This window comes from Hylobates moloch, unplaced genomic scaffold (assembly GCF_009828535.3).
Source record: "Hylobates moloch isolate HMO894 unplaced genomic scaffold, HMol_V3 SCAFFOLD_23, whole genome shotgun sequence".
NCBI classification, from domain to species: domain Eukaryota; kingdom Metazoa; phylum Chordata; class Mammalia; order Primates; family Hylobatidae; genus Hylobates; species Hylobates moloch.
The window spans coordinates 28,132,871-28,158,551 of record NW_026652298.1 but is presented as its reverse complement, the minus strand read 5'-3'; the positions used below and the strand labels follow the sequence as shown (position 1 = coordinate 28,158,551).

The following is a 25,681-nucleotide window of genomic DNA, read 5'->3' as shown; positions in this document are numbered from 1 at the left end:
TGTAATTAAAGAAGCATGTCCGTGGTAACTATGCCATACGGATGTCAAAGATAATTCTTAAGTAGGATTATTAATACGTTGTAGGTGCTTCGTTTTGGTTTCTTTTTTTAATTAACTACAGAGGCAAACTTTATGATGCTGGTAAAGTCTTGGGGATTTTTATGTCATCTAGAGGTGATAAGTTTTGTTTTGGCCAATTGTGTACTTTATTTTCACTATTATCCAGTGTTTGGTTATAGAATTTGTCCAGGCATCTCACTTGATGTATGTAAAATATATTTATCTACCTAAATATACTTACTTTCATATTCGTAGCCCAAGGGGAAAGGACCTTGACACATTGCTTCTCCTTAGACACGAAGTTCCTAGAGGGCAGGGATTTATCTTAGTAACCTCATACTCAGCACAGGGGTCCAGCACACAGCAGGTACTTACTTAACTGATTTAATGCATGACAGATCCTTGGAGACTCTCTCTGCAGTCTGTTTTTTCCTGCTTTAGAATTGCCATCATACCACTGCCACAAAGACGAGCTATGACACGATTTATTAAAATGTGCTTGTAAAGCAAGATAATAAAAGAGCAACATACATGTCTTGTCTTTCAGGGGTTCTTTGAGAGTCTTAATTTTTAATCTTGAAAATAACTCATTGTAAGAGTTGGATGGTAAATTCCATTGCTGTTGGCCAGTCCTCGAATTGGCTGTAGTGGAGGACTAGCTTGATTTTTTTAGATTTTTTTTTTTTTTTTTTTTTTTTTTGAGAGGGAGTCTCACTCTGTCACCCAGGCTGGAGTGCAATCCTGTGATCTCAGCTTACTACAACCTCTGCCTCCCGGGTTCAAGCGATTCTCCTGCTTCAGCCTCCCAAGTAGCTGGGATTACAGGCACCCACCATCATGCCCAGCTAATTTTTGTATTTTTGTAGAGACAGGGCTTCACCATGTTGGCCATGCTGTCTTGAACTTCTGACCTCAGGTGATCGGCCTGCCTCGCCCTCCCAAAGTGCTGGGATTACAGGCATGAGCCACTGCACCTGGCCCATTTAATTTTCGATGCATGTGGACTAATCCTTTCAAAGTACAAGTGGTGGGGTAACATCAAATTTCTATATGACTTTCTAACTGGTCACAGGCAGGTCACAGAGGTCCACAGACCATACTTTGAGTGAAATCTCTGCCATAGATTTCACTTTCTTTCTTGTTTGCCTGAGCCAAACTTTGTCATGTATTTATTACTCATTTTGTGCTGCATGTTTAATCCTATGGCTTAAAATAAGCTATCCCACCTACAGCCCACAGGCTGCATGCAGCCCGGGACAGCTTTGAATGCAGCCCAACACAAATTCGTAAACTTTCTTAAAACATTATGAGGTTTTTGTGTGTGATTTTTTTTTTTCTTTTAGCTCACCAGCTTTCGTTAATGTTAATATGTTTTATATGTGGCCCAAGGCAATTCTTCTTCTTTCCAGTGTGGCCCAGGGAAGCCAAAAGATTGGACACCCCTGGCTTAAACATATTTTCCTAATTTCCCTGTTTAGGTTTTTTTTTCTTTTTATGCCTGACTGAGGGCAGGGGGCAGTGGCTCAGGCCTATAATTCCAGCACTTTGAGATGCCGAAGGGAGAGGATCACTTGACCCCAGGAGTTCAAGACCAGCCTGAGCAACATAGCGACACTTTGAACATCAGTGATCATTAAAGAAATGCAAATCAAAACCACAATGAGATACCATCTCATGCCAGTCAGAATAATTATTAAAAAGTCAAGAAACAACAGATGCTGGTGAGGCTGCGGAGAAATAAGAACACTAGAAATAGGGAGAGGTAGCTGTTTTTTCACATGCCAAATTTTCAACAAAAGATACAAAGAAGGCAGGCATGATAGCACACACCTATAATCCCAGCTTACTTGGGAAGCTGAGGCAGAAGGATTAGTTAAATCCAACAGTTCAAGTCCAGTCTGGGCAACGTAGCAAAATCCCATTTGAAAAAAAAAGGCAGGGTGCAGTGTCTCAGACCTGTAATCCCAGCAGTTTGGGAGGCCAAGGCAGGTGGATTGCTTGAGCTCAGAAGTTCAAGACCAGCCTGGGCATCATAGTGAGACCCCATCTCTACTAAAAATACAAAAAAAAAAAAAATAGCTGGGTGTGGTAGTGCACACCTGTGGTCCCAGCTGCTTGGGAGGCTGAGGTGGGAGGATCACCTGAGCCAAGGGAGCAGAGGTTGCAGTGACCCAAGATCATACCACTATACTCTAGCCTGGATAACAGAGCGAGACCCTACACACCCCCCTACAAAAAAGAAAAAGAAAAATATGACCATTCAGGGAACAAAATAAATCTCCAGGAACTATCTTAGAAGAAACACAGATATCTGCCCTACTGAACAAAGACTTTAAAGTAATTATCTTAAATATACTCAAAAACTAAAAGAAAACATGGACAACAAACTAAAGGAAATTAGGAAAACTATATATGAACAAACTGAGAATGTGGTAGACATTATTTTTTAAACCCCAACAAATTATGTAATTGAAGATATAACGGAATTGAAAAATTCACTAGAGGGCTTGAACAGCAGACTCAAACAAGCAGAAGAAAGAATCTGCAAATGGGAAGACAGGCGATTTGAAATTGAGTCTGAAGACAAAAGGAAAATGAATGAAGAAAAGTGAACAGAGGGCCGGGCGCGGTGGCTCACGCTTGTAATCCCAGCACTTTGGGAGGCCGAGGCGGGCGGATCACGAGGTCAGGAGATCGAGACCACGGTGAAACCCCGTCTCTACTAAAAATACAAAAAATTAGCCGGGCGTGGTGGCGGGCGCCTGTAGTCCCAGCTACTCGGAGAGGCTGAGGCAGGAGAATGGCATGAACCCGGGAGGTGGAGCTTGCAGTGAGCCGAGACTGCGCCACTGCACTCCAGTCTGGGCGACAGAGCGAGACTCCGTCTCAAAAAAAAAAAAAAAAAAAAAGAAAAGTGAACAGAGATGAAGAGACTTATAGGACACCATCAAGCAGATCAATGTATTCACTATGAGAGTTCCAAAAGGAGGAAAGAGAGAAAGGGGCAAATAAATTAATTAAAGAAATAATGGCCCAAAACTTCACAAATAGGAGGAAAGACATGGATATACAAATACAGTCATGGTTTGCTTAACAACAAGGATACATTCTGAGCAAAGCATTTGTTGTAGTCAGTTCTCACACTGCTGTAAAGAACTACCTGAGACTAGGCAATTTATGAAGAAAAGAGGTTTAATTGACTCAGAGTTCCACGGGCTGTACAGGAGGCATGGCTGGGGAGGCCTCAGGAAACTTACAGTCACAGTGGAAGGGTGAAGGGGAAGCAAGCATGTCTTCACATGACGGCAGGAGAGAGCGAGCGAGCACAGGGGGAAGTGCTACACACTTTCAAACAACCAGATCTCATGAGAACTCATTCACTATCATGAGAACAGAAAGGGGGAAGTCTGCCCCCATGATTCCCACCAGGCCCCTCTTCAACACATGGGGATTACAATTTGACATGAGATTTGGTCATGAGCCAAATTATATCAGCATTGTTTGACAGTTTTGTTGTTGTGAAACATCATAGAGTATACTTACATAAACCTAGATGATACGGCCTACTACACCTACTACAGTGTACCTTTACAGTGTAAATGGTTTTTTACTACATTTACACTGTAAATGGTTTTTAAAAATACTACACCTGTATAGAGCAGCTCCATTATAATCTTATGTGCAGCCCATTGTTGACCACAATGCCTGTACAAGAAATTCAATAAACTCCAAAGACACCCGCAGCAACACACATTATAATCAACTGTCTAAAGTCAAATAAGACAGACAGAATCTTAAAAGCAGCAAGAGAAAAGTGACTGGTCACCTACAAGGAATCCTCAATAAGATTATAGGTGGATTTCTCAGTAGAAACCTCGCAGACCAGAAGGCAGTGGGATGATAGGTTTAAAATGATGAAAGAAGAAACTAGTCACCTGAAAATTGTATATCCAGCAAAATTGTTTTCAAAAATAAAGGAGAAATTAAAACATTCCCAGACAAACAAAAGCAGAGGGTGTTTATTACCACTAGAATCGCCCTACAAGAAATGCTAAAAAGAATCCTTCAATCTGAAGTGAAAGGATGCCAGAGAGTAACTCAAAGCCATATGAAAATATAAAATTGGCTGGGCACAGTGGCTTACAACTGTAATCCCAGCACACTTTGGGAGGCCAAAGCGAGCAGATCACCTGAGGTCGGCAGTTCAAGACCAGCCTGACCAACATGGAGAAACCCTGTCTCTACTAAAAATACAAAATTAGCCAGACGTGGTGGCGCGTGCCTATAATCCCAGCTACTTGGGAGGCTAAGGTAGGAGCATTGCTTGAATCCAGGAGGCGGAGGTTGTGGTGAGCCAAGATCACGCCATTGCACTCCAGCCTGGGCAACAAGAGCAGAATTCTCGTCAAAAAAAAAAAAAGAAGAAGAAAATGATAATACATGGACAAATATAAAAACAGTATTATAATTTTGGTTTGTAACTCTACTTTTTTTCCTACAGGATTTAAAATACACATTCATTAAAAATTACAAATCTATGTTAATGGCTACACAGTATATAACAACGTAGTTTGTGAATGACGTCAATAACATAGAGGGGGTGAAGCTGTAAAGAGGTAGCATTTTTTTATGTGACTGAAGTTGTTATCAGTGTAAGATAGAATGTCGTAATTCTAAGATGTTATTTGTAATTCCTATGGGAACAAACAAAAAGTCTGTAGAATCTGTGAACAGGCATATGCAAACCTACCCCCAAAAGCTGAGGAAGCTCAGAGGCCAAAGAGGCTGACAAACCCAGTTTCTCAGAGAGAAATATTTTGTAGGAACTTAAAAACAGAAGCAATGTCTTGGGTGGCTGTCCACACCTGCCATCCAGAAAGTATTCATTCATTCATTCATTCATTCATGCATGCCCGGCTAATTTTGTAGAGACAGGGTTTCGCCATATTGACCAGGCTGGTCTCAAACTCCTGAGCTCAGAGAGTCTGCCCACCTCAGCCTCCCAAATATATTCTTTATATAGCAAGCTTTTAGGATAAAACATGTGCAGCTGGTCACATCTCCAGACTTTCTTGTCAGGATGTGACCACTGGGGAAGTTTAATAGCATCTTTATGAGGGGTTATCTATGCCATAGGCATTGTGTAAAGACCTTACTGCAGAACACCTTGCTGTGGAGGGGCCAACCACCAGTCATCATGGTAGTCTTGTTTCAAGATGGCATCAGACACTCTTGGCCGTGCGACAGGCAAAAGGAGAGGGGAATGGAATCAAAACAAGGCACTACAGAGCGTCAAACACAGACATCCTGTGTTCATGGAAGACTTAATATTGTTAATATGTCGGTGCTACCCCAAACAATCTACAGATTCAGTACAGTTCCTATCAAAATCCTAATGTTGATTTTTGCAGAAATAGAAAAATCTTACGGAATCCTGAAAAACCAAAACAGTCTTGAATTTTAAAAAAGTTAGAGGTCTCATGCTTCCTAATTTCAAAACTTACTACAAAGACACAGTAATTAAAACAGTGGTATTGGCATAAGATAAATAGAACAGTGAGCCCAGAAATAAGCCATTACATATGGGATCAAATGATCTTCAACAAAGGTGCCAAGACCATCCAGTGGGGAAAGGATAGTCTCATCAACAAATGGTACTGGGAAAACTGGATATCCACATGCAAAAAAGAATGAAGCTGGAGCTTTAGCATCATAGGCAAAAATTAACTCCATAGACAAAGATCTAAATATAATAACTAACACTATAAAACTCTTAAAAGAAAATGTAGGGGAAAGCTTCATTACACTGGATTGGTTTCTTAGATATGACACCAAGGCAGCAAAAGAAAAAATAATTTGAGGAAAGAAATCTTTCCTCAAAACGTTTTTGGCCAGGCATAGTGACTCACCCCTGTAATCCCAGCTGTTTGGAAGGTCAAAGCAGGAGGATCCCTTGAGGCCAGGAGTTGAAGACCAACCTGGGCAACATAGTGAGAGCTCATCTCTACAAAAAATAAAAATTAAAAAAATTAGCTGGGCATGGTGGTGTGCACCTATAGTCCTAGCTACTCCAGAAGCTGAGATGAGAGGATGACTTGAGCCCAGGTGTGAGGTTACACTGATGAAAGCACTACTGCACTCCAGCCTGGGTGACAGAGCGAGAACCTGTCTCTTAAAAAAAAAGAAACAAGAAAAAAACTTCAGTGCATCAAAGGACATCAACAGAGTAAAAAAGCAATCCAAAAAATGGAAGAAAATATTTGCAAATCATATATCTTATAAAGATTTGCTATGGTTTGGATGTTTGTCTCCTCCAAACCTCATGTCAAAATTTGATCCCCATTGTTAGAGGTAGGGCCTAATGGGATGCATTTGGGTCATGGGGGCAGATCCCTCCTGAACAGATTAACAGCCTCCCTTAGAAATAAGTGAATTCTCACTGCATTAGTTCCCATGAGAGCTTGTTGTTAAAAAAAAAAAAAGAAAGAAAAGCCTGGCCCCTCCCCGCTGTCTCTTGCCTCCTCTGTTGCCCTGTAATCTCTGTACACTGGCTCCATTTCCCCTCCCACCATGAGTGGAAGCAGCCTGAGGCCTTGCCAGATGCACATGCTGGTGCCATCGATCTACAGAATCATGAGCCAAATAAACCTCTTCTTTTATAAATTACCCAGCCTCAATTTTTTTTTTTGTTGTTTTTTTTTGTTTGTTTTTTTTTTTTTTGAGATGGAGTCTTGCCCTGTTGCCCAGGCTGGAGTGCAGTGGCACAGTCATGGCTCACTACAACCTCCACCTCCCAGGTTCAAGGGATTCTCCTGCCTCAGCTTCCTGAGTAGCTAGGATTACAGGCATGCAACACCACGCCCAGCTAATTTTTGTATTTTTAGTAGAGACAGGGTTTCACCATGTTGGGCAGGTTGGTCTTGAACTCCTGACCTCGTGATCCACCTGCCTCGGCCTCCCAAAGTGCTGGGATTACAGGCGTGAGCCACCACACCCGGCCAAATATTTTTTAAAAGCAATCCAAAACAGACTAAGACAGGACTAATATCTAATGTACATAAAGAACTCCCACAACTCAACAACAAAAAACTGTTCAAAAATGGGCAAAGGTTTGAATGTGGTTTTTGTTGCAGTCTATCTTTAAATAAAATAAAAAAAAAAAAAAAACAGGCAAAGAACTTGAATAGACATCCTTCTTAAGAGGATATGCAAATGGCCAATAAGCATCTAAAAAGATACTGGATATCACTAATCATTAAGGAAATGCTAATCAAAACCACAAGATACCACCTCATGCCCATTACAATGGTTACTATCAAAAGAACAGAAAATAAGTTTGGAAGGATGTGGATAAATTGGAACTCTTGTATACTGTTGGTGGGAAGGTGAAATGGTATAGCCACTGTGGACAATGTTCAGTCCTCAAAAAATTAAAATAGAATTGCCAAATGAACCAGCAATTCCACTTCTGGGTATATGCTCAAAAGAAAACAGGGCTGGGCGCAATGGCTCACACTTGTGATCCCAGCACTTTGGGAGGCCAAGTTGGGTGGATCACAAGGTCAGGAGATCGAGACCATCCTGGCCAACATGGTGAAACCCCGTCTCTACTAAAAATAGAAAAATTAGCTGGGCGTGGTGGTGCATGCCTGTAATCCCAGCTACTCAGGAGGCTGAGGCAGGAGAATCGCTTAGAACCTGGGAGGTGGAGGTTGCAGTGAGCCAAGATTGTACCACTACACTCCAGCCTGGGCAACAGCGCTAGACTCCGTCTCAAAAAAAAAAAAAAAAGAATAGAAAACAGAAGTTAGATCAGATATTTGTATATCCCTGTTCATAGCAGCATTATTCACAATAGTCAAAATGTGAAAGCAACCCAAATGTCCACTGCCAGATGAATGGATAAACAAAATGTGCTATATTTGTATGTTGGAATAGTATTCAGCCTTTAAAAAGGAAGGAAATTCCGCATTCCGTCATGGATGGAACTCTAGCATTGTGTTCAATGAAATAAGCCAGTCACAAAAAGACAAATACTGTATGATTCCACTTATATAAGATTCTTAGAGTAGTAAAAATCATAGAAGCAGAAAAGAAAATGATGATTGCCTGGGGGTGAGGGGAATGTGGAACCAGGGGGACATTGTTTAATGGGTATAGCATATTGCTTGGGAACATGAACAAGTCTGGAGGTTCTGGTAGTGATGGTTGCAGAACAATATAAATGTAATTAATGCTGTATACTTAAAAATAGTTAAATAGTAAAATTTGGGTTATATACATTTTAATATAATTTTTTAAATGCACTTTTAAAGCAGGGATACATGCAAATCCTCACTACCAGTCAGGTCATCAAGTACCCACTGAACGTCCACTAGATTCTGTGCAAGGAAATTCACTTTTAATATTCACTTACTTACTCTAAAAGTGAAATGCTTAAACTTATATATTATAGGAACAAATAGTCAGTGCTAGGTGATACATTTTAACAAAGCTAGAGTTTTACGTAAAATATTCATCTATTAAATATGCAATGCGTGATTTTTGTTTTATTCAACTCGTTCATTTTTCATTTTATTTGGGGATTAGAATATGAAAACAATATTTAAAGAGTCATTGCATTTTGCCATCTTAAGAATTCTGCTGCATCCTAAATTAAAAACATTATTGACTTAAAATCTATAATACAAAAAAGCTTTGTTTTTAAATATCTAGTTTCTGTCCCTCAAGACCACATAAAGAAATTCTAATAAAGAGGAACAGTCCGGAAGCAATGACTGGCCCTTTGCCTGTGCACCGTGTTCTGCAGCAGGAACAATGCAGACATCTGAAACAGGATAGAGCTTTAATCAGCTCAGAGGTTTGCTCTGACTTCTGTTTTTTTTATGTTGTAGCAAAGCTTTCCTGTAGCCATTTCTAGTAGGAGAAAAGTCAGTCTTTATGATCAACAGTGCTGTTTAAGTTTATTTTTTGATGCATAAATGTCCATTAAAAACCATCTTTCTGACATTTTCTTGTATGGGTTTCTGATGAAAATTAAAGATCTGGCCCTCGTGAGACCTGTAACCTGTAACCTGTAATGGAAACAGTGGTCGGATCCAATAAGACAAAGCAAAGTTTGCAGCTTTTTTTCTTTGGGGAAACAATTCAATCATTTTGAAATTAAATGTTTGTAGAACGTAAGTTGAACTTAGGTCTTGGTGGCAATTTAAACCTATTTATATTTTAAATATTAAAAGTAGTCTTTTAAGATTTTGACATATTGCTGAATTTACTCTGGAACAAAATAAGTTTAAGTATCTCTTATGGCCTGAATACTTTAACTTTTATTTTAGGTTCACAGGTACATGTGCAGGTTTGTTATATTCGTAAATTGTGTGTCACAGGGATTTAATGTAGATTCTTTTGTCACCCAGGTACTAAGCCTAATACTCAATAGTTATTTTTTCTGCTCCTCTCCCTCTTTCCACCCTCCACCCTCAAGTAGGCCCCAGTGTGTGTTGTTCACCTCTATGTGCCCATGTGTTCTCATCATTTAGCTCCCACTTGTGAGAACATGCAGTATTTGGTTTTCTGTTCCTGCATTCGTTTGCTACTGTAATGGCCCCCAACTCCAGGCCTGGATACTCTTTTAATCCTTTTTGGAATACATCACTTCAAAATTACTCACACTTAGATTCTTTTGCTAACTTTACCCACTAGGAGCCTGACCCCTTGATATGGTCTAAGTGGGGTTTGGTAGGGGAACGGAGGGGCTTTTGTTGTGTTTTGGTCCTTTCTAAAGCACATTAAAATGGCTGGCAAAATTAGAAGTTTTGATAAATTTATCTTCAGATTAGGTAGAGTCAACAATCACTGTATTTCAGTTGGGTTATTCTTGTGTTATGCTGGAGTCTGGTTTTCTGGGTAGCAAAGTCACACTGAAATACCAAAAGAGCTAATAAGATACGCACAGTCTAGAAATTTAGGCAAGTCATCAAAATATTACATTTGATACTACATCCATGCTCCTGGGTTATTTTTCATATGATTAATACTGCTCTGAGATTCATCACACTATCTTCAGTCACTGGGGGCTGGACTGGTAAAATAGCTTGCCAGGTAAGGATTTATATGCAAGGAAATCTATATAGAGTTCAGAATTCAAACATTTTAGTCTGTTTCACATACCAGTTACATAATAGCCAAGGAATGTTTTCCCCTCTGTGAACATTGACCCAGAGGTAAGTATCCCCATTTCAAAAAAATATGCAAGGTGAAAGGAAAACCAACCACGTAAAGTCATATTCAGTAAAGAAGTGATCAGCTCACATCTTCCACTTTATGTATGAGGCTTGGTTGGTCAGAGATTCACTGAGGAGCCAGATGTCTCAGGGCTCTTTGCACGCAGAAGTCTGCTGGAACACAGGTGTCCATTCTCTTAGATGAGCCCCTTCCCTTCATTTCTGTTTAAAAATGAAATTGAATGCAGCCATCTTTCAAAGTAAGGTCTTTCATATTGTCCACTCACAGTTACTAATAACTGAAAAGCTGAAATCAGCAGCTGAAACCTCAGGGAGCAAGAGAGCTGACAGGGGCATGCACGATTAATTGCACACTCGCACACACACGGTCTCAGCTGGGCTTGAGAACGTGACCTAGTGTGAGTAAAGCCAGAAGGAATGCCCATTCATCAATTAAACAAATATTTGTTTGAGTTAACTAGTATGTGCCAAGCTCCATATTTCATGCTGCTAATAGCCCTCCAAGTTTTCAGGTCATTTATTTTAAGGAGGAAAAATACAGTTTGCTATTTTAAAATGCAGATACTTTAACAAGATTTTGATTGTTGGTGTAATGAATTTAAGAGTTGTTCAGGGAAGTGATAAAGGAGGACATTTTTCCTTAAGACAAGGGTGGTATAAGTCCAAGTAGTAATCAATATGCAAATTTTGACTAGTTTATTACAATAGTAATTGTTCTTTACAATAAACGAATACTTAAAATCTATGTAAAGTAGATTGCTAGTGAGAATTGATAAAACCTAGTAAAGCCTTCTGTAGCTTCCTTTGTTAATAATATGTGACCCCAAACTGAGATTCAGCAATTGTTAATTTTGGCCTGGTTAACAAAGTAGCTTCTTGTTTTAAGTATGGAGAGATAATGTTGTCGGTAAAACAGATCAGTCTTACCGAAATATATTCTTCAAATCTTCTGTTGCAAGAAATGGGGGAATATGATTAATGAGAGTTCTAGTCAGATTTGGAGAGAGGAACAGAGGGTGTAAAGCACATTTATGGACACATGGGTGGCATGGGCATTCAGGAAGGATGCTACCGGAGGGTAGGTCGAGTGTGATGCAGGGAAGCCTGAAGGTCATGTTTGGATCAGCTAGGGTCAGCATGACCTGTATAGCAAAGGGACTTTATGAATACCATATATTGACTGGGCACAGTGGCTCATGCGTGTAATCTCAGCACTTTGGGAGGCCAAGGCGGGTGCATCACTTGAGGTCAGGAGTTCAAGACCAGCCTGGCCAACGTGGTGAAACCCCCGTCTCTACTAAAAATACAAAAACTAGCCAAGTGTGGTGGTGCATGCCTATAGTTCCAGATACATGGGAGGCCCAAGCCGGAGAATTGCTTGAACTCAGGAGGCAGGGATTGCAGTGAGCCAAGATCATCCCACTGCATTCCAGCCTGAGTGAGACTCCCTCTCAAAAAAAAAGAATACCGTGTATTGTTTTGATCATATATACAAGTGTCTTTGACTTTTCTTTCCCTGCCAATAAAGAGTGGGTTCTGACCGTCTTTTTGACAAAATACTCCAGTATCGTCAGTCTAACCTTACTTGGCTTTAGTTATTTACTGCTCTTAAAGACTAAATGATGGGCTCCACTGAGGCGTAAAGCATGTTATTCCACCATCTGGCCTCAGACATAATCATATATTTTTCCTTTGCTTCTTTTCTAGTGGACTTAAAAACCAGATCATCCCTTGTAATTCTAACTTTTCTGTTTTTATGATCATTAATTTCACAGACTTGTCCCTTTTTGCCTTTTCCACTAGTTTGCTTCAGTGTCCCCAACAGTTCCTGAATTCTTGAAAACTCCTCCAACTGCAGATCAGCCTCCCCCACGGCCTGCAGCTCCTGTCCTCCCCACAAACACTGTGTCCTCAGCAAAGCCTGGCCCAGCACTGGTGAAGGTGGGTACTTTGGATACACCCTGGGTTTGGTGGCTTTATTTGTGACTCTGTCTATAGCCCTGTGAATGGAAGACAAAGGCAAATTTATCCAAGTTGCTCAGCTTGCCTTTTAGCCCAAAGTCTTAAAAACTAAGCCATGCAAAGACTTGCTAGACTGCGGTCTTCATGTTTGAAAATGTGCTATAGTCATAGAAAAATGGCACAAATTTTGGTCTACTTAAAACACGAGGGGCCAGATGCAGTGGCTTACCTCTGTAATCCCAGTGCTTTGGAAGGCTGAGGTGGGAGGATGACTTGAGGCCAGTAGTTTGAGAACAGCCTGGGCAACATAGCAAGCAACATAACAAGACACTATCTCTACAAAAAATTCAAAAAGTTAGCCAGAGGTGGTGGTGCATGCCTGTAGTCTCAGCTACTCAGGAGGCTGAGGCAAGAGGATCACTTGAGCCCTGGAGTCTGAGGCTGCAGTGAGCTATGATCACACCATTGCACTCTAGCTTGGGTGACAGAGCAAGACCCTGTCTCTTTAAAAAAACCAAAACAAACTACCGGGGCTATGCAGAAAGCCCCGGTTCTGCCACCGAGGCCACTAAGATGAAACAAGAGAAAAACAGATTTAAACTTTTTAGAATTGTGTTTAGAACTTCTAGATAAGGTGGGTGAGGAGGAATAGTTTAGGTGAATGTAGATCTCAAACTTTTAAAACTAAAAAAGGATATTACAGTTAGCTAACTTCTCACCACCCTTCAGATGGGGAGACTGAGGCCCGAAGAAGAAATGACAAAGCCAGGAAGGGTCCCAACCTCCCGAATCCAAGTCTAGCTCTCTCCTGCCTCCCCCACCTGTTGGAGAACTCTGAGGCAAGGGAACATCTTTCAGATGAACAAAATGCATATTCCTCATAGCCCTCTGTCCCCGGACTGTCCTTGTCCTTGACCTTCCTGGAGAGAAGGAGAAGGCCCTTGTCAGCGTGGCCGAGTATTGGTGGCTTCAGGACATACATCAGTGTTATTTCCCCATCTTCTGTCGCTTAGCATTGGAGTCGGAAATTCCAGAGGGTCGCAAGTGGCAACCCTGCCCATGAAATCAGTTTTATACCTCCTCTCCCAACATCCCCACGCATGCAACCCCGACGGCACAGAGGGTCTGCATGCACAGCCCTCCTCCCCTGCCGATCCTCAAAACAGGTTCTCTGCCTCTCCCTCTCTCTGAATGTCTGCTCTTCACTGATGTCTTTAAGGAAGGCTTTAGTTCTAGAGGAAGAAGCATTGTTTAAGAATGTGAAATTCAGGGGTTGGTTAGATAATTCTAGGACTATGCCAAGAGAGGAGGGGACAGAAACACATTAGGAAACAGACCAGCCAGGCGCGGTGGCTCACGCTTGTAATCCCAGCACTTTGGGAGGCCGAGGCGGGCGGATCACGAGGTCAGGAGATCGAGACCACGGTGAAACCCCTTCTCTACTAAAAATACAAAAAATTAGCCGGGCGTGGTGGTGGGCGCCTGTAGTCCCAGCTACTCGGAGAGGCTGAGGCAGGAGAATGGCGTGAACCCGGAAGGCGGAGCTTGCAGTGAGCCGAGATTGCGCCACTGCACTCCAGCCTGGGCCACAGAGCAAGACTCCGTCTCAAAAAAAAAAAAAAGGAAACAGACCAGAATTCTTTCAGTGTTTCTATAAGGAAAGCTTTTCCCATCCTTCACTTGTGGGGGCTGATAGGTAACAGCAGATTCCGTCTGAGGAACACTAGTTATTATGTTTCTGTGCCCCTCCTCTGCAGGTGCCTTCCTGACTGTGGCTGGGACAATTATTTTATCACTCTACAGCGATTATACTCGAACCCCATTTTGAGTATAAATTATCCTAGACCCCATTCATTCTTATGATCAGTTTTAAAAGACTAAAAATAAAATGTATAGCCAGGTGCAGTGGCTCACGCCTGTAATCCCTGCACTTTGGGAGGCCAAGGCAGGCAGATTGCTTGGGCTCAGGAGTTTGAGACCAGCCTGGGCAACATGGCAAAATCCGATCTCTATAAAGTGTACAAAAAATTTAGTTGGGCATGGTGGCACACACCTATGCTCCCAGCTACTGGGAGGCTGAGGTGGGAGGATCACTTGAGCCCAGGAGGTTAAGGCTGCAGTGAGCCGAGATCATGCGCCTGCACTCCAGCCTGGGTGACAGAGTAAGACGCTGCCTCAAAAGCAAATAAATAAAATGAATTATTGATAACAAAATAAGGTAAATAGTAAATTGATTAATATTGTGGGATTGAAGGAATAAGTGGGGGAAAGTGTTTTCTGACATCGAGGTATATATCTTAAGTGCCTGATAATTAAAGTGATTTCCAATTAGCATGCACGTTCACCATTCATTTGTTGAACGGATACTTATTCAAGCACCTTCTATGTGCCAGGCACTGTTCTGGGTACTAGGAATAGATAAAGCAAGGAACAAAAGATCACAAATCCCCACCCTTAGGGTAAACAGACAACCAAATATAGAGTGTGCTGGGTGGTGATGAATAATGTGAGGATTGGGGTGCTGGGGAGACAAGGAGAGACGTGTCTTTTAAATGAGGTGGTCTGGGGATACGCAGATGACATTTGGACAGAGATCTAAAAGAAGTGAGCTTGTGAGCCATGAAGGTATCTATGGGAAGAAAATTTGATCAAGGCAGCCAGTATGACTCCAACAGCAATGGCCGAGGCAGACAGCGTGTGGCCAGAGACCAGCGTCTGTAGAGCCTTGTAAGAAGTTAGGCTTTGTATTACCACTAAGGGAAGAAGCTGCTGTAAGATTTTTGAGCTGATGTGTTAGAAACAGTAGGGCGCAAAGGTAGAAGCGGAGACAGGTAAAATGCACAGCAGGAGACAGTGGCAGCTGGGGAGATAACAGAAGTGGTTGGATTCTGGCTGCATTTGAAGGCTAAGCTGGCAGGATTTGTGGACAAGTTGGATATGTGGTGTGAAGATGAGGAGTTGTGAACCATCTACTGTTGTGTGTCTAAGCGACTAGCAACTTGGAGTTGCCACGTCCTGTAACGGAAAGGAGTACACCTGGAGTGTGAGGTGCTGTGCAGGCACCGCGTGACGTCCTAGAGGCAGCTGGATAGATGAGTGCAGACCTTAGGAGAGAGATCTAGGTTGGGAATAGAAATGTGGGTCATCAGTGTATAAATGGCATTTAAAGCCATGAAACCCAGTTAAATTACCTAGGGTCTAAGTACAGGTGAAAAAGCTGTGCAAGAAGTGAGTTCTTGGGAAGCTCCAACATTTTAGAGAGGAGAACCAGCAAAGGAGACTCAGCAAAAACAGCCAGCAAGAGTGAGACAAGGCAGCCCTGAAGCCAGACACGATGTTTCAAGAAGAAGGGAGAGAGCAACTGTATGAAAGGCTGCCGTGCCTCAGTTAAGATGAGTGCTGGGAACTGGCCTTGGTTTAATGTTGAAGCACAGCGACCTTGACAAGAACAGTTTCTGAAAGCTTAGTTGGAGTGGGCACAAGAGAGCCTGAAAGGCAGAGCTGGAGATGGTATTACATAAAGCTTTTCTTGAGAGCCCACAGAAATGGGTCTGTAGCTTGATTAGACTATAGGGTCAAGGAAGGCTGTTTATGATCCAGTGGGAGTGATCCAGAAGAGTGGGGAACCACAGCCAGGTGTGGGCAAGGGAATACAGAATCCAGTTGAGGAGGGAAGGGCCAGCCTGAGACAGCAACACCAGCAGGAAGGAAAGCGCAGAGTCTCGGTGCAGGCAGGCACTCAGCTCTGTGCTGATCACTTACATGTTCTCCATGTTTAGGCAGTGAGGTCATCAGTTGACAGTGAGGATGGGGGTGAAATACTACAGGTTTGGAGAGAGAAGAAAAGATAGGCAGTATTCTGTAAGAGCAGGAAAATTAAACGACCAGAAAAATGTAACAGGATGGCCACGTAGCACTGATGAGCCCTTGAAGTTGGTGGTCACGAGTTTAAAGTGAGACTTGTCAGCATGGTTTTATGTTTTTCCTGTAGCCACTTTCAGTTACATGAGTACAGGCATGAAGTGGACCACTGGGTCTCAGCAAGGGTAAGTTTGTCTCCCACCACAGACATTTGGCAATGTCTGGAGACGTTTCTGGTTGTCACAGTGCGGGGGACAAGGTGGGTGGGTGGAGGTTGCTAGGGGCATCTAATGAGTAGTGGCCAAGGATGCCGTTGAACATCCAACAATACACGGGATGGGCTCCCACAACACAATTACTTAGCTCAAAACATCAGTGGAGCCACTGTCGAGAAACAGAAGGAGACAGAATTAGATAAGGGTTTTGCCAGGTGTGTATGACAAAGAGGGGACTGTGCGAGTGAGGGGACCGTGGGATATAGCTTGGTAAGGAGGGAAGTGAGGAACATGTAAAGGTTGTAACAAAAAGGGATTGTAGGTCTCAGTGGCATCAAATAATTGTTGTAGTTGGCATCCTGGATGGAGTGAATTGACAAAATATATGGTGGGTAACAGAGATTGGGATACTGGGAAGCGAGGGAGGTTCAAATAATTACAAGATCTAGGCTATCATCACACAGTGGCTGGCTGAGAGAGGAAATGAGATATCTGGAAGCAATGAAGTCAAGGAACTAAGAGACCAGAATGTTAGAAGGATTGTACATGTGGATATTAAAATCACCAAGAACAGTGACTGAAGTAATGTCGAAGAAAGTAAAGAGCATTGGGAGTGTCAGATGTGTCATAGGAGTCAGTAAAGAACTAGAAGGAGGCCAGGTCCTGATGCTCAAGTCTGAAAGCATGAGATGAGATTAACAACCAGTCATTTCCAATACATAATTACTTTTTATAAATTCTTATTTACCAGTGTTTAAAAATAGGCTCCTAGTTAATTGGATTATATTATGTCCAGTAGTATGCCGGTAAATGTTTAATAACTGGCTGGGCTCAGAGGGCAGATTATGGCCTTTGCCAATTCCCATGGTGTAAATATTCCCACAGTGGCCAGTTTCAGGCTACCAGTGTGATATTGCTGAAGGCAGAGTTGGGAGAAGCAGCACACATTTGCTTCTCATGAGTCAGAGCTGGCTCCAGCACCCCACTGGCTATGTCCATAAACTGTTATGTAAAAATGGCCATAAAAATCTTGTTGCAGAATCATTCTTTTATACAAGGGATTTAAGAATTCATGACATATCAAGTGAAGAGAGAGAAAGGCACATTTCTAATAAGCATATATTGTATCATCCCAATTATATTAAAACATATCCAAAGGAAGGATATAAAAAAGAATGTTAATAGTCACATTCTATGAATGTTAGAATAGCCTAACGTTAGAAATGAGACTATTCCTAACCTGCAGAGTGCAGTGAGTTTTGTTTTATTCTTCTTTGGTTGCAGTGTCCTAATTCTTTGGATAGGAATATAGATAATGTGATCTTATCAATAGCTCCATTTAATTGAGTACTTCTCAAAGTCTTTATATTAAGTTGGGTATGTTCCCTAAAGAAGCTTAGGAATACTTTCGTATATTTTCTTTTTTGTTTGTTTGGATGGCTTTTTTTCAGATGACGCTATCTTAGAATCTGAATAATGAAAAGTATAAAGTGATCTGATAACTTAAAAACTGAGAAGACAACAAGACCTCAGGAAAACATCATCTGATTCCTGATCTTAAAATGAGGGATACATGGTCTCGCATCCCAATTTCGAAGGAAAAATGTATTTTTGAAAAATGTTTAAATTCATGTTCATATCATTCAGTATTTGTTTTTGTATTATATTCCTTAGAGATAGTTTATATTGTTTTCTTCTTATTGGAAGCATTTTTTCATTTTTACATATTCTCCACAGAATTTTTAGCTATTACATGGTTTTCGTGAAGTATACTTAACGTTTTCCCATTGTATATTTAGCCTGCAGCCTGTTTTTTACTCGGAGATTGTATATGTAAGCACTTGGTGGTGTGTTCACACGGGAAACCTAAGGTCAGTGTGTGTTGAGTTTGAATAGCTCATGCTGAGCATCTTGCTCATACCCTGAGGGAACAGTGCAGCAGGAGAAAATTTCTTGGTCAAAGTTAATATGCAAACGTTTTCATGGCTTTTGAAATGAATTTAGCATATTGCTTTCCAAAGTGGCTGTACCCGTATCTAAGGTACATTTCTTTTTAATTTCAAATCATTTAGTCACACAGTACAAAAGATTTTATGTGGTGACATCTCTTTAAATGTTATTTTCTTTTTCTCAAAAATAGCAAAGCCATCCCAAGAATCCAAATGACAAACACCGTAGCAAAAAGTGCAAAGATCCCAAACCACGGGTAAAGAAGTTAAAGTACCACCAATACATTCCACCAGATCAGAAGGGTGAGAAGAACGAGCCGCAGATGGACTCCAACTATGCCCGCCTGCTCCAGCAGCAGCAGCTGTTCCTGCAGCTGCAGATCCTGAGTCAGCAGAAGCAGCACTACAACTACCAGACCATCCTGCCTGCACCATTCAAGTACGGCGGGGCCAATGCTATCCTCAACGCGGGGTTTTCTGTGGTTTTTTATGAGGAACTATAAGTTACCAAAAGTTGAATATTGTCATTTATTTGTGCTCCGTGATGATTTTCATTTCTTTGTTATCAAAGCTTATCATACAGTGTCTGAAGTCCACATGGTGAGAGTGGCCTGCATTCCAGTCCAGTTTCTGTCCTCCAAAATTGGTGCTGAATTTTTACAAGTTAGAAGTGCCTTTTCACAATTATTCATCCAGATTTGCCTATTATTAGCACACCAAAATAATACTAGATGCTCTGAGAAAAGCATTAAGTAGTATAAGACCTGGCACAAACAGATAAAAGAAGAGAAAGATGGGCATGAAAGCTGGAGTGGTCAAAGGAAGGCCTGGTGGAAAAGACAGGATCTTTGTATATAGAAGGCTCGGGAACGGCCTTTCCAGGCACAGGGGAATTCTGTGAGCACTAGTACAGAGGAAGGAATAGAGTATGTAGTGCCTCTTCTTTGGAAGGTGAGAAAAATTGCCTAAACAAAGAATCTGATTAATTTTTAAGAAAAAAGTGGAAGACAAAAATCGAGTAGAGCCAATGTCTAAGGGGCCTTGAAGCTGGGCAGAAGACCTTACTCAACACAGCAGAGAGACAACGGAGTGCTTCAGAGCGGGCTGCTGACGCGATGAGGCCAAAATGTAAGAAAAAACAGCTGGACGCTGGTGTTGAAGGGATGTTTGGAGACAATGAAGAGCTCTGGCAGCAGAGTGAGTGTTTCAGAAGACAGTTAAAGGCCTTGGTGACCAACAACTGTGGAGAAGGAAGGTGTTTTCAAAGTTTGAACCCAACTGTGGGGGACAGAAGGGAGTGAATTCTGACAATTTCTGAAACTGAATTCGCAGCAAGACATCAATGGCTAATTTTAATTATGTAATAAAGAAAATTTCTGGATATACATTCCCAATATGCTTTTTCTGGGAAACAGAGATAAGAATGCAAAGATCTTGTCTTCATTTTCCTCACTTTTCATGAAAAAGAAATATTTGCATTTGACTCTAGAAAGAGATGCAAAAGCTCATTATAATGAAAATTTCATTATAATGAAAAATTATTAGCCATGATCAGGTCATTCAACTTATGATAACATGATCTGTAGAAACTTCTGTTTTCTACATGTCACCTAAGTATTCCCTCATAGGTAGCCCCTCTTCTCCCTCTTAAGATTCAAATATCTTGAGGAAGATTAAACCTATTAGTAATTCAGACCTGATTGTGAAGTACTTAAATCTAAAACATCAGGGCATGGAGATGAAGAGAGAAAGAACTTTGTATCCAGTTACTATTTTAAGAGCAGGCAGGCCCAGAGTGAGCTATTGACATTGGAAGGGAATCAGGGGAGACCAAAGAGAATTGGAAGAGAATCAGAGACAAGCTGCTGCTACTTTGCAGCTTTGTCCAGGCCCTCGGGAGGCGTCCTCCTCCGCCATCCTCTTTTGGCATTGGGCACCGATAATAATAATAATAATAATAATAATGGTAATGATGGCTCACAGTTACTACTTACAACGCGTTGTGCTTAAAACTGCATCATCCTCATCCTCGCCTCAAGTCTAGGAGGAATTGCTGTTACTGACCCCATTCCCAGATGAGGACGCTGTTAAGGTGAAAATCCCAAAGGATTTTTTTTGATATCTTTGAAACAGTCTTCTGTAATGAAAGAATTTGGCTGTGCGACTGGCTTTGTAGATAGGAAGAATCCATCAGAGGTGTGGGCTTGCTGAACTGTTACCAGTTCTTTCTTTCCATTAAGGCTTCAATTCCCCTCTCCTCCTCAGACATTCAGCACCTCTACAATAACCAAGCTCACCCAAGAACAGTATCATACAAAAAGACCCAGGATACTAGAAGGAGAAAGAACACTTATTTTTGTATGTTATTTAACCACAAAAAGAATGTAAGTCCTGTTCAATTTCCAGATCCTAAAAATGGAGACCTTGTTTCCTAACGCATTGTTTATGTTTATCAAAATTCCATTACAAGAAACTGAATGTAGAAGTCCTACGGTGCCCATAGTGGTGGGATTTTACCCGAATCATGTAGCCTTTTGCCACCACAAAGGAGCAGGCGCCCAAAGGGACTAGCCTTTAGTCCAGCTCAGCTTGTCTGCACAATGGGAGGTCACTGGAGGTCCCCGAAGGCCACTGCATCCCTCTGAACTCAGGTCTCTCATCTGCTGATCATCGTCAGCAACCTCTCTCCTTTTTCTTCTCCCCTCTATTGATTTGGGAGAAAAATAGATTAATATGTTTTTGTTATTTTAAAGATTGAGTTAAATACCAAACTGTTCATTTTAATAGGTAGAGTATTATAGAATCTCAACAGGAAAAAAAAGACAGCATGAGTAGAATAATTACATTCATTCTCAAGGGGGTAATACCACTCACAAGGAAGCAAAACGTGGCTCAGCAGGGAAATTACTCTTATGTAATAAAGCACAGACTTACCTGCGGTCCATAAACACATGCATTATGTCTGTGGTGTTGAAACTTCATGGGGAGAGAGATTTGCAGAAAAATGTCTAAAAGGCTTTTTCAGGAGACAATAATGAATGAAAATAAGGTGGAGAAACATTGATTTAAAGAAAATGTTTTCATAACTGAGATTTTACAGTTGAATTTTTATAAAGGATAATAATGATGCATAAAATATTTCCCATTTCATCCAATGATAAGAAACTTCATCCCAAAGATTTCAATTATTTAACTTCAGCAAAATTCAGCCAGGTTTTAGAAGACCCCAAAATGAATGTCAAGAGTTAGCTATTGACAAAGCCAGCACTGGCTTCAACCACAGCCTTCCCAGAACTCTTCAGAGAAAGCTCACCCAACTATGGCCGTCACCCTATAGGCACTGTCACCTCAAATCCCTGTTTCAGAATGTGGAATTCCAAGTCTCTTGGCTTCAGCACCAAGGCTTTGTGTGATAATAAAGCCTGAAGCTGCAATGGAATCGGCTGTACGGTAGCAACCATCCAGAAAGCAAACACCACTGTTACCAAGAGTATCACAGTTGGAAGATGTTAGGTGGGGATCTCGTTTTAATACTGAAAGTTTAGGAAAATTGTACAAAGCACCTAACTGTAGTAGAATTTGACAAATGATGCACGAACTTCTTTTAAATAAGCTTTTTAAATTGAAGTATAACTTACATACAAAAAAGTCCATAAGTTATAAGTGAAAATTGATGCAAAAATAAATACACTCCTGTATCCAATACCCAAACCAAGAACATTATCAGTACCCTAAAAGCCCCTTTTGTCTCCCTTTTCCATGATGATCCTGACTTCTATCCCCAGAGATAAGTTTTGCCTGTTTTTGGGTTTTATTTTTTTTTTTTGAGACAGAGTCTTGCTCTGTCGCCCAGGCTGGAGTGCAGTGGTGCAATCTCGGCTCACTGCAAGCTCTGCCTCCCAGGTTCACACCACCTCCAGGGTTCACGCCATTCTCCTGCCTCAGCCTCCCGAGTAGCTGGGACTACAGGCGCCTGCCACCACGCCTGGCTAATTTTTTGTATTTTTAAGCAGAGACGGGGTTTCACGATGTTAGCCAGGATGGTCTCAATCTCCTGACCTCGTGATCTGCCCGCCTCAGCCTCCCGAAGTGCAGTTTTGCCTGTTTTTGAACTTCATATACATGCAATCTTAACAGTACACCTAGGTGCATCTTTGTTGGTGCTGATAGCAGTTCATTTTTGTTGTTGTTGTTTAATATTTCGTGGCTGACTATAATGTAATTTAGCCATCCAGCTTACTCTTGATGCATAGTTGGGTTGCTTCCAGTTGGGGCTATTATGAATAACCCCATAGTAAATAGTCTGTGTCTTTTGGTATACGTACATGTGTCTTTCTGTTAGATGTCTATATAGGAATGGAATTGTGGGATCATAGGATAGGCAGATGTTTTCCTTTAGTACTACAAAAGAAAAGTTTCAAAGAAAAGATGTTTTTCTTTAGTACAGTTTTCCAAAGTAGTTGCATAATTCACAACTCTGCCAGCAGTGTGTGATTGTTCTGGTTGTCCCAGGTACTTGGTATCAGTCTTACTCATTAGATCAATTCCACTGAAAATGCAGGGCTATTCTGTTGTGATTTGCAATTTCCACGTACCTAATGAGGTTGAACCATTGTTCACTTATTTATTGACCATTGGGATATGCTTTCTTGTGATACATCTGAGATTTTTCCCCCACTTTTCCTCTGAGTTTTCTGTCTCTTTCTTACTGATTTTAAAGACCTCTTTATATACTCTAGATATGAGGTCTTTGTCAGAAATATGTATTACAGATCTGTTGTCCTGCAGTGTGGCTTGACTTTTCACTGTCTTAAAGATGTCCCTTTTACTTAGTGCTTTTTATGTCCTGTTTAAGAAATCTTTGTCTACCCAAAGGCCATGAAGATACTATCCAGAGTGTTTGTTTTTCTGAAAGCTTTATTTTCATAATTAACGTGTAGATTTTGGAAACAAGGTGAGGTGGGGCCAATCAAGAGCCATGTTTTTTTCTGTGTGAATTTCCAACGTAGCATGGCACCATCGGAAGTCCCGCCCTCTCTCCACTACATCACAGTGTCCTCTTTTTGGTAACTCAAGGGTCCAGGTATGCAGAGGGCTGTTTCTGGATTTGCTGGGGGTCTATCATTTGCCTGTTGTTCTGTCCCTGTATCAGCAACATCACACGTTAATTACATGTTGATGTCTGGTGGTGTGACTCTTCCAGCTTTGCTTTTCTTCAAGGATTCATGGCCATTCTTGGTCCTTTGCATTTCCATATAAAGCTTAGAATTGCCTTCTAAATTTCCACCACGCTAGCAAACAAACAAAACCTGCAGGGATTTCATTGAGATCTAATGTAATTGGCATCTTTACAATATTCAGCCTTCCAATCCATAACCATGGTATTTTTCTCTTCATAAGTTAGTCAAAGTGTTAATAGAAGCAATGTCAAATCTAGAAATTATTTTATTATAAACTAATTTTTTTTTCTTTTGAAGGCCACTCAATGACAAAAATAGTAACAGTGGGAATTCAGCTTTGAACAACACCACACCTAACACACCAAGACAGAATACATCTGCTCCTGTGAGAAAGCCAGGACCTCTGCCTTCTAGCCTGGATGACTTAAAGGTGACAATTCCAACTGGAGCTTATTCACCCCTAAGTACCACAAACATGTAAATGATTTGCCAGCGTTGTCTAGCAGACATTAAGTAGTTTTCAATAGACATTCAACTTTACCAACAATATGATAATCTTTATAAAAGGTACTTTCTTTTTACTTCCACTAAATTTTCTTTTGAAACAACCAATAACTGTCATTTACTGAGTGTGTACCTTGTGCGGGCACCTGCCAGTCCTGCTGGATTCCAGAGGCTGTGATTTTTTTCTTCCCTGCTCAATGCCAAGTTTGGGAAAAGCAGGAAAATGTAACAGTTAAGAATATGAGCTCTAGGGCCAGCCTTTTTAGGTTTCTGCCACAGCTCAGCCTTCTATTATCTGTGGTACCTTGAGTGAGTGCTTCAACCTCTCTCTTCCTCTGCCTCCCAATCTGTAAAATGAGAAGAATGATGATACGAACACCTCATGGGGTCATGTGAAGATGAGTGGAAAGAGTAGAGCACTTCCAACAATGTCTTGCACATGGCAACTACTCAATAAATGCAGCTGTATCATCATCGTCATTCCTGGTAATACTCTCTGCTTTGACATAAAAGCAGAATTACCCTCTAAAAACCCTTACTGTATCACTGGCTCCTCAAGTGCTTCTAGTCTGTAGTTATCTGTTTCTGTGTGCTTAAGTACAAAACCAGTTCTACTTTCAGGTGTGCCATAACAGAGTTGTCTGACAGACATAGGCACCTTTCCCATCACAAAAGCATACTGTAGATTGGCCAGAAAGCTCTAATACTAAGAGATCTGCTTTGTTTGTACTCCAGGTATCAGAACTGAAGACAGAACTGAAGTTAAGGGGTCTGCCAGTGTCAGGCACCAAACCGGACCTCATTGAGCGCCTGAAACCCTACCAGGAAGTGAACAGCAGCGGCCTTGCTGCTGGGGGCGTCGTGGCAGTGTCATCATCAGCCATTGTCACCAGTAACCCAGAAGTCACTGTGGCCTTGCCGGTTACAACACTACACAACACTGTGACTAGCTCAGTCTCTACTCTCAAGGCAGAATTGCCACCTACAGGAACCAGCAATGCAACCCGTGTGGAAAATGTTCATTCCCCTCTGCCCATTTCACCATCGCCCTCCGAACAGTCCAGTCTCAGTACTGATGACACAAACATGGCAGACACTTTCACCGAGATTATGACCATGATGTCTCCTTCACAGTTCTTGAGTTCATCTCCTTTGAGAATGACAAATAATGAGGACAGTCTGAGTCCTACCAGCAGCACTCTGTCAAACCTGGAACTGGATGCAGCCGAGAAGGATCGCAAGCTTCAGGAGAAAGAGAAGCAAATCGAAGAGCTGAAGAGGAAACTGGAACAAGAGCAGAAGCTCGTGGAAGTGCTGAAAATGCAACTTGAGGTTGAAAAACGAGGGCAGCAGCAGCGGCCCCTGGAAGCCCAGCCCAGTGCCCCAGGTCATTCTGTCAAGTCAGATCAGAAGCACGGCAGCCTTGGCTCCTCCATCAAAGATGAGGCCTCACTCCCGGACTGCTCCAGCTCCAGGCAGCCCATCCCAGTAGCCAGCCACGCTGTAGGCCAGCCCGTCTCTACAGGTGGCCAGACCCTTGTTGCCAAAAAGGCTGTAGTTATCAAGCAAGAGGTCCCTGTGGCCCAGGCAGAGCAGCAGAGTGTCGTCTCGCAGTTTTATGTGAGTTCCCAGGGACAGCCACCGCCTGCTGTTGTTGCTCAGCCCCAGGCTTTACTGACCACACAGACTGCTCAGCTGCTGCTCCC

The 25,681-nt window shown here is 41.7% G+C and overlaps 1 protein-coding gene and 1 long non-coding RNA gene across 3 annotated transcripts in view; one reads left to right on the top strand and one right to left on the bottom strand.

Moving 5' to 3' along the window:
* Window positions 1–19,791, top strand: part of LOC116462763 (myocardin-related transcription factor B) — a 54,104-nt gene extending 34,313 nt beyond the window's left edge. The window contains exons 7-8 of the mRNA XM_032145492.2: window positions 12,108–12,245; window positions 18,483–19,791. Of these exons, the coding sequence (XP_032001383.1) occupies window positions 12,108–12,245; window positions 18,483–18,794 (450 nt within the window). The 3' untranslated portion in view covers window positions 18,795–19,791. The remainder of the gene's footprint in view (window positions 1–12,107; window positions 12,246–18,482) is intronic.
* The window catches only part of LOC131382339 (uncharacterized), a 51,316-nt gene extending 29,079 nt beyond the window's left edge, over window positions 1–22,237 (bottom strand). For both annotated transcript variants that reach the window (XR_009211742.1, XR_009211741.1), the window contains exons 1-2: window positions 21,226–22,237; window positions 302–365 (exon numbers count right to left, since the gene is read on the bottom strand). This is a non-coding gene — a long non-coding RNA (uncharacterized LOC131382339). The remainder of the gene's footprint in view (window positions 1–301; window positions 366–21,225) is intronic.
* Between the last annotated feature and the right edge of the window lie 3,444 nt (window positions 22,238–25,681).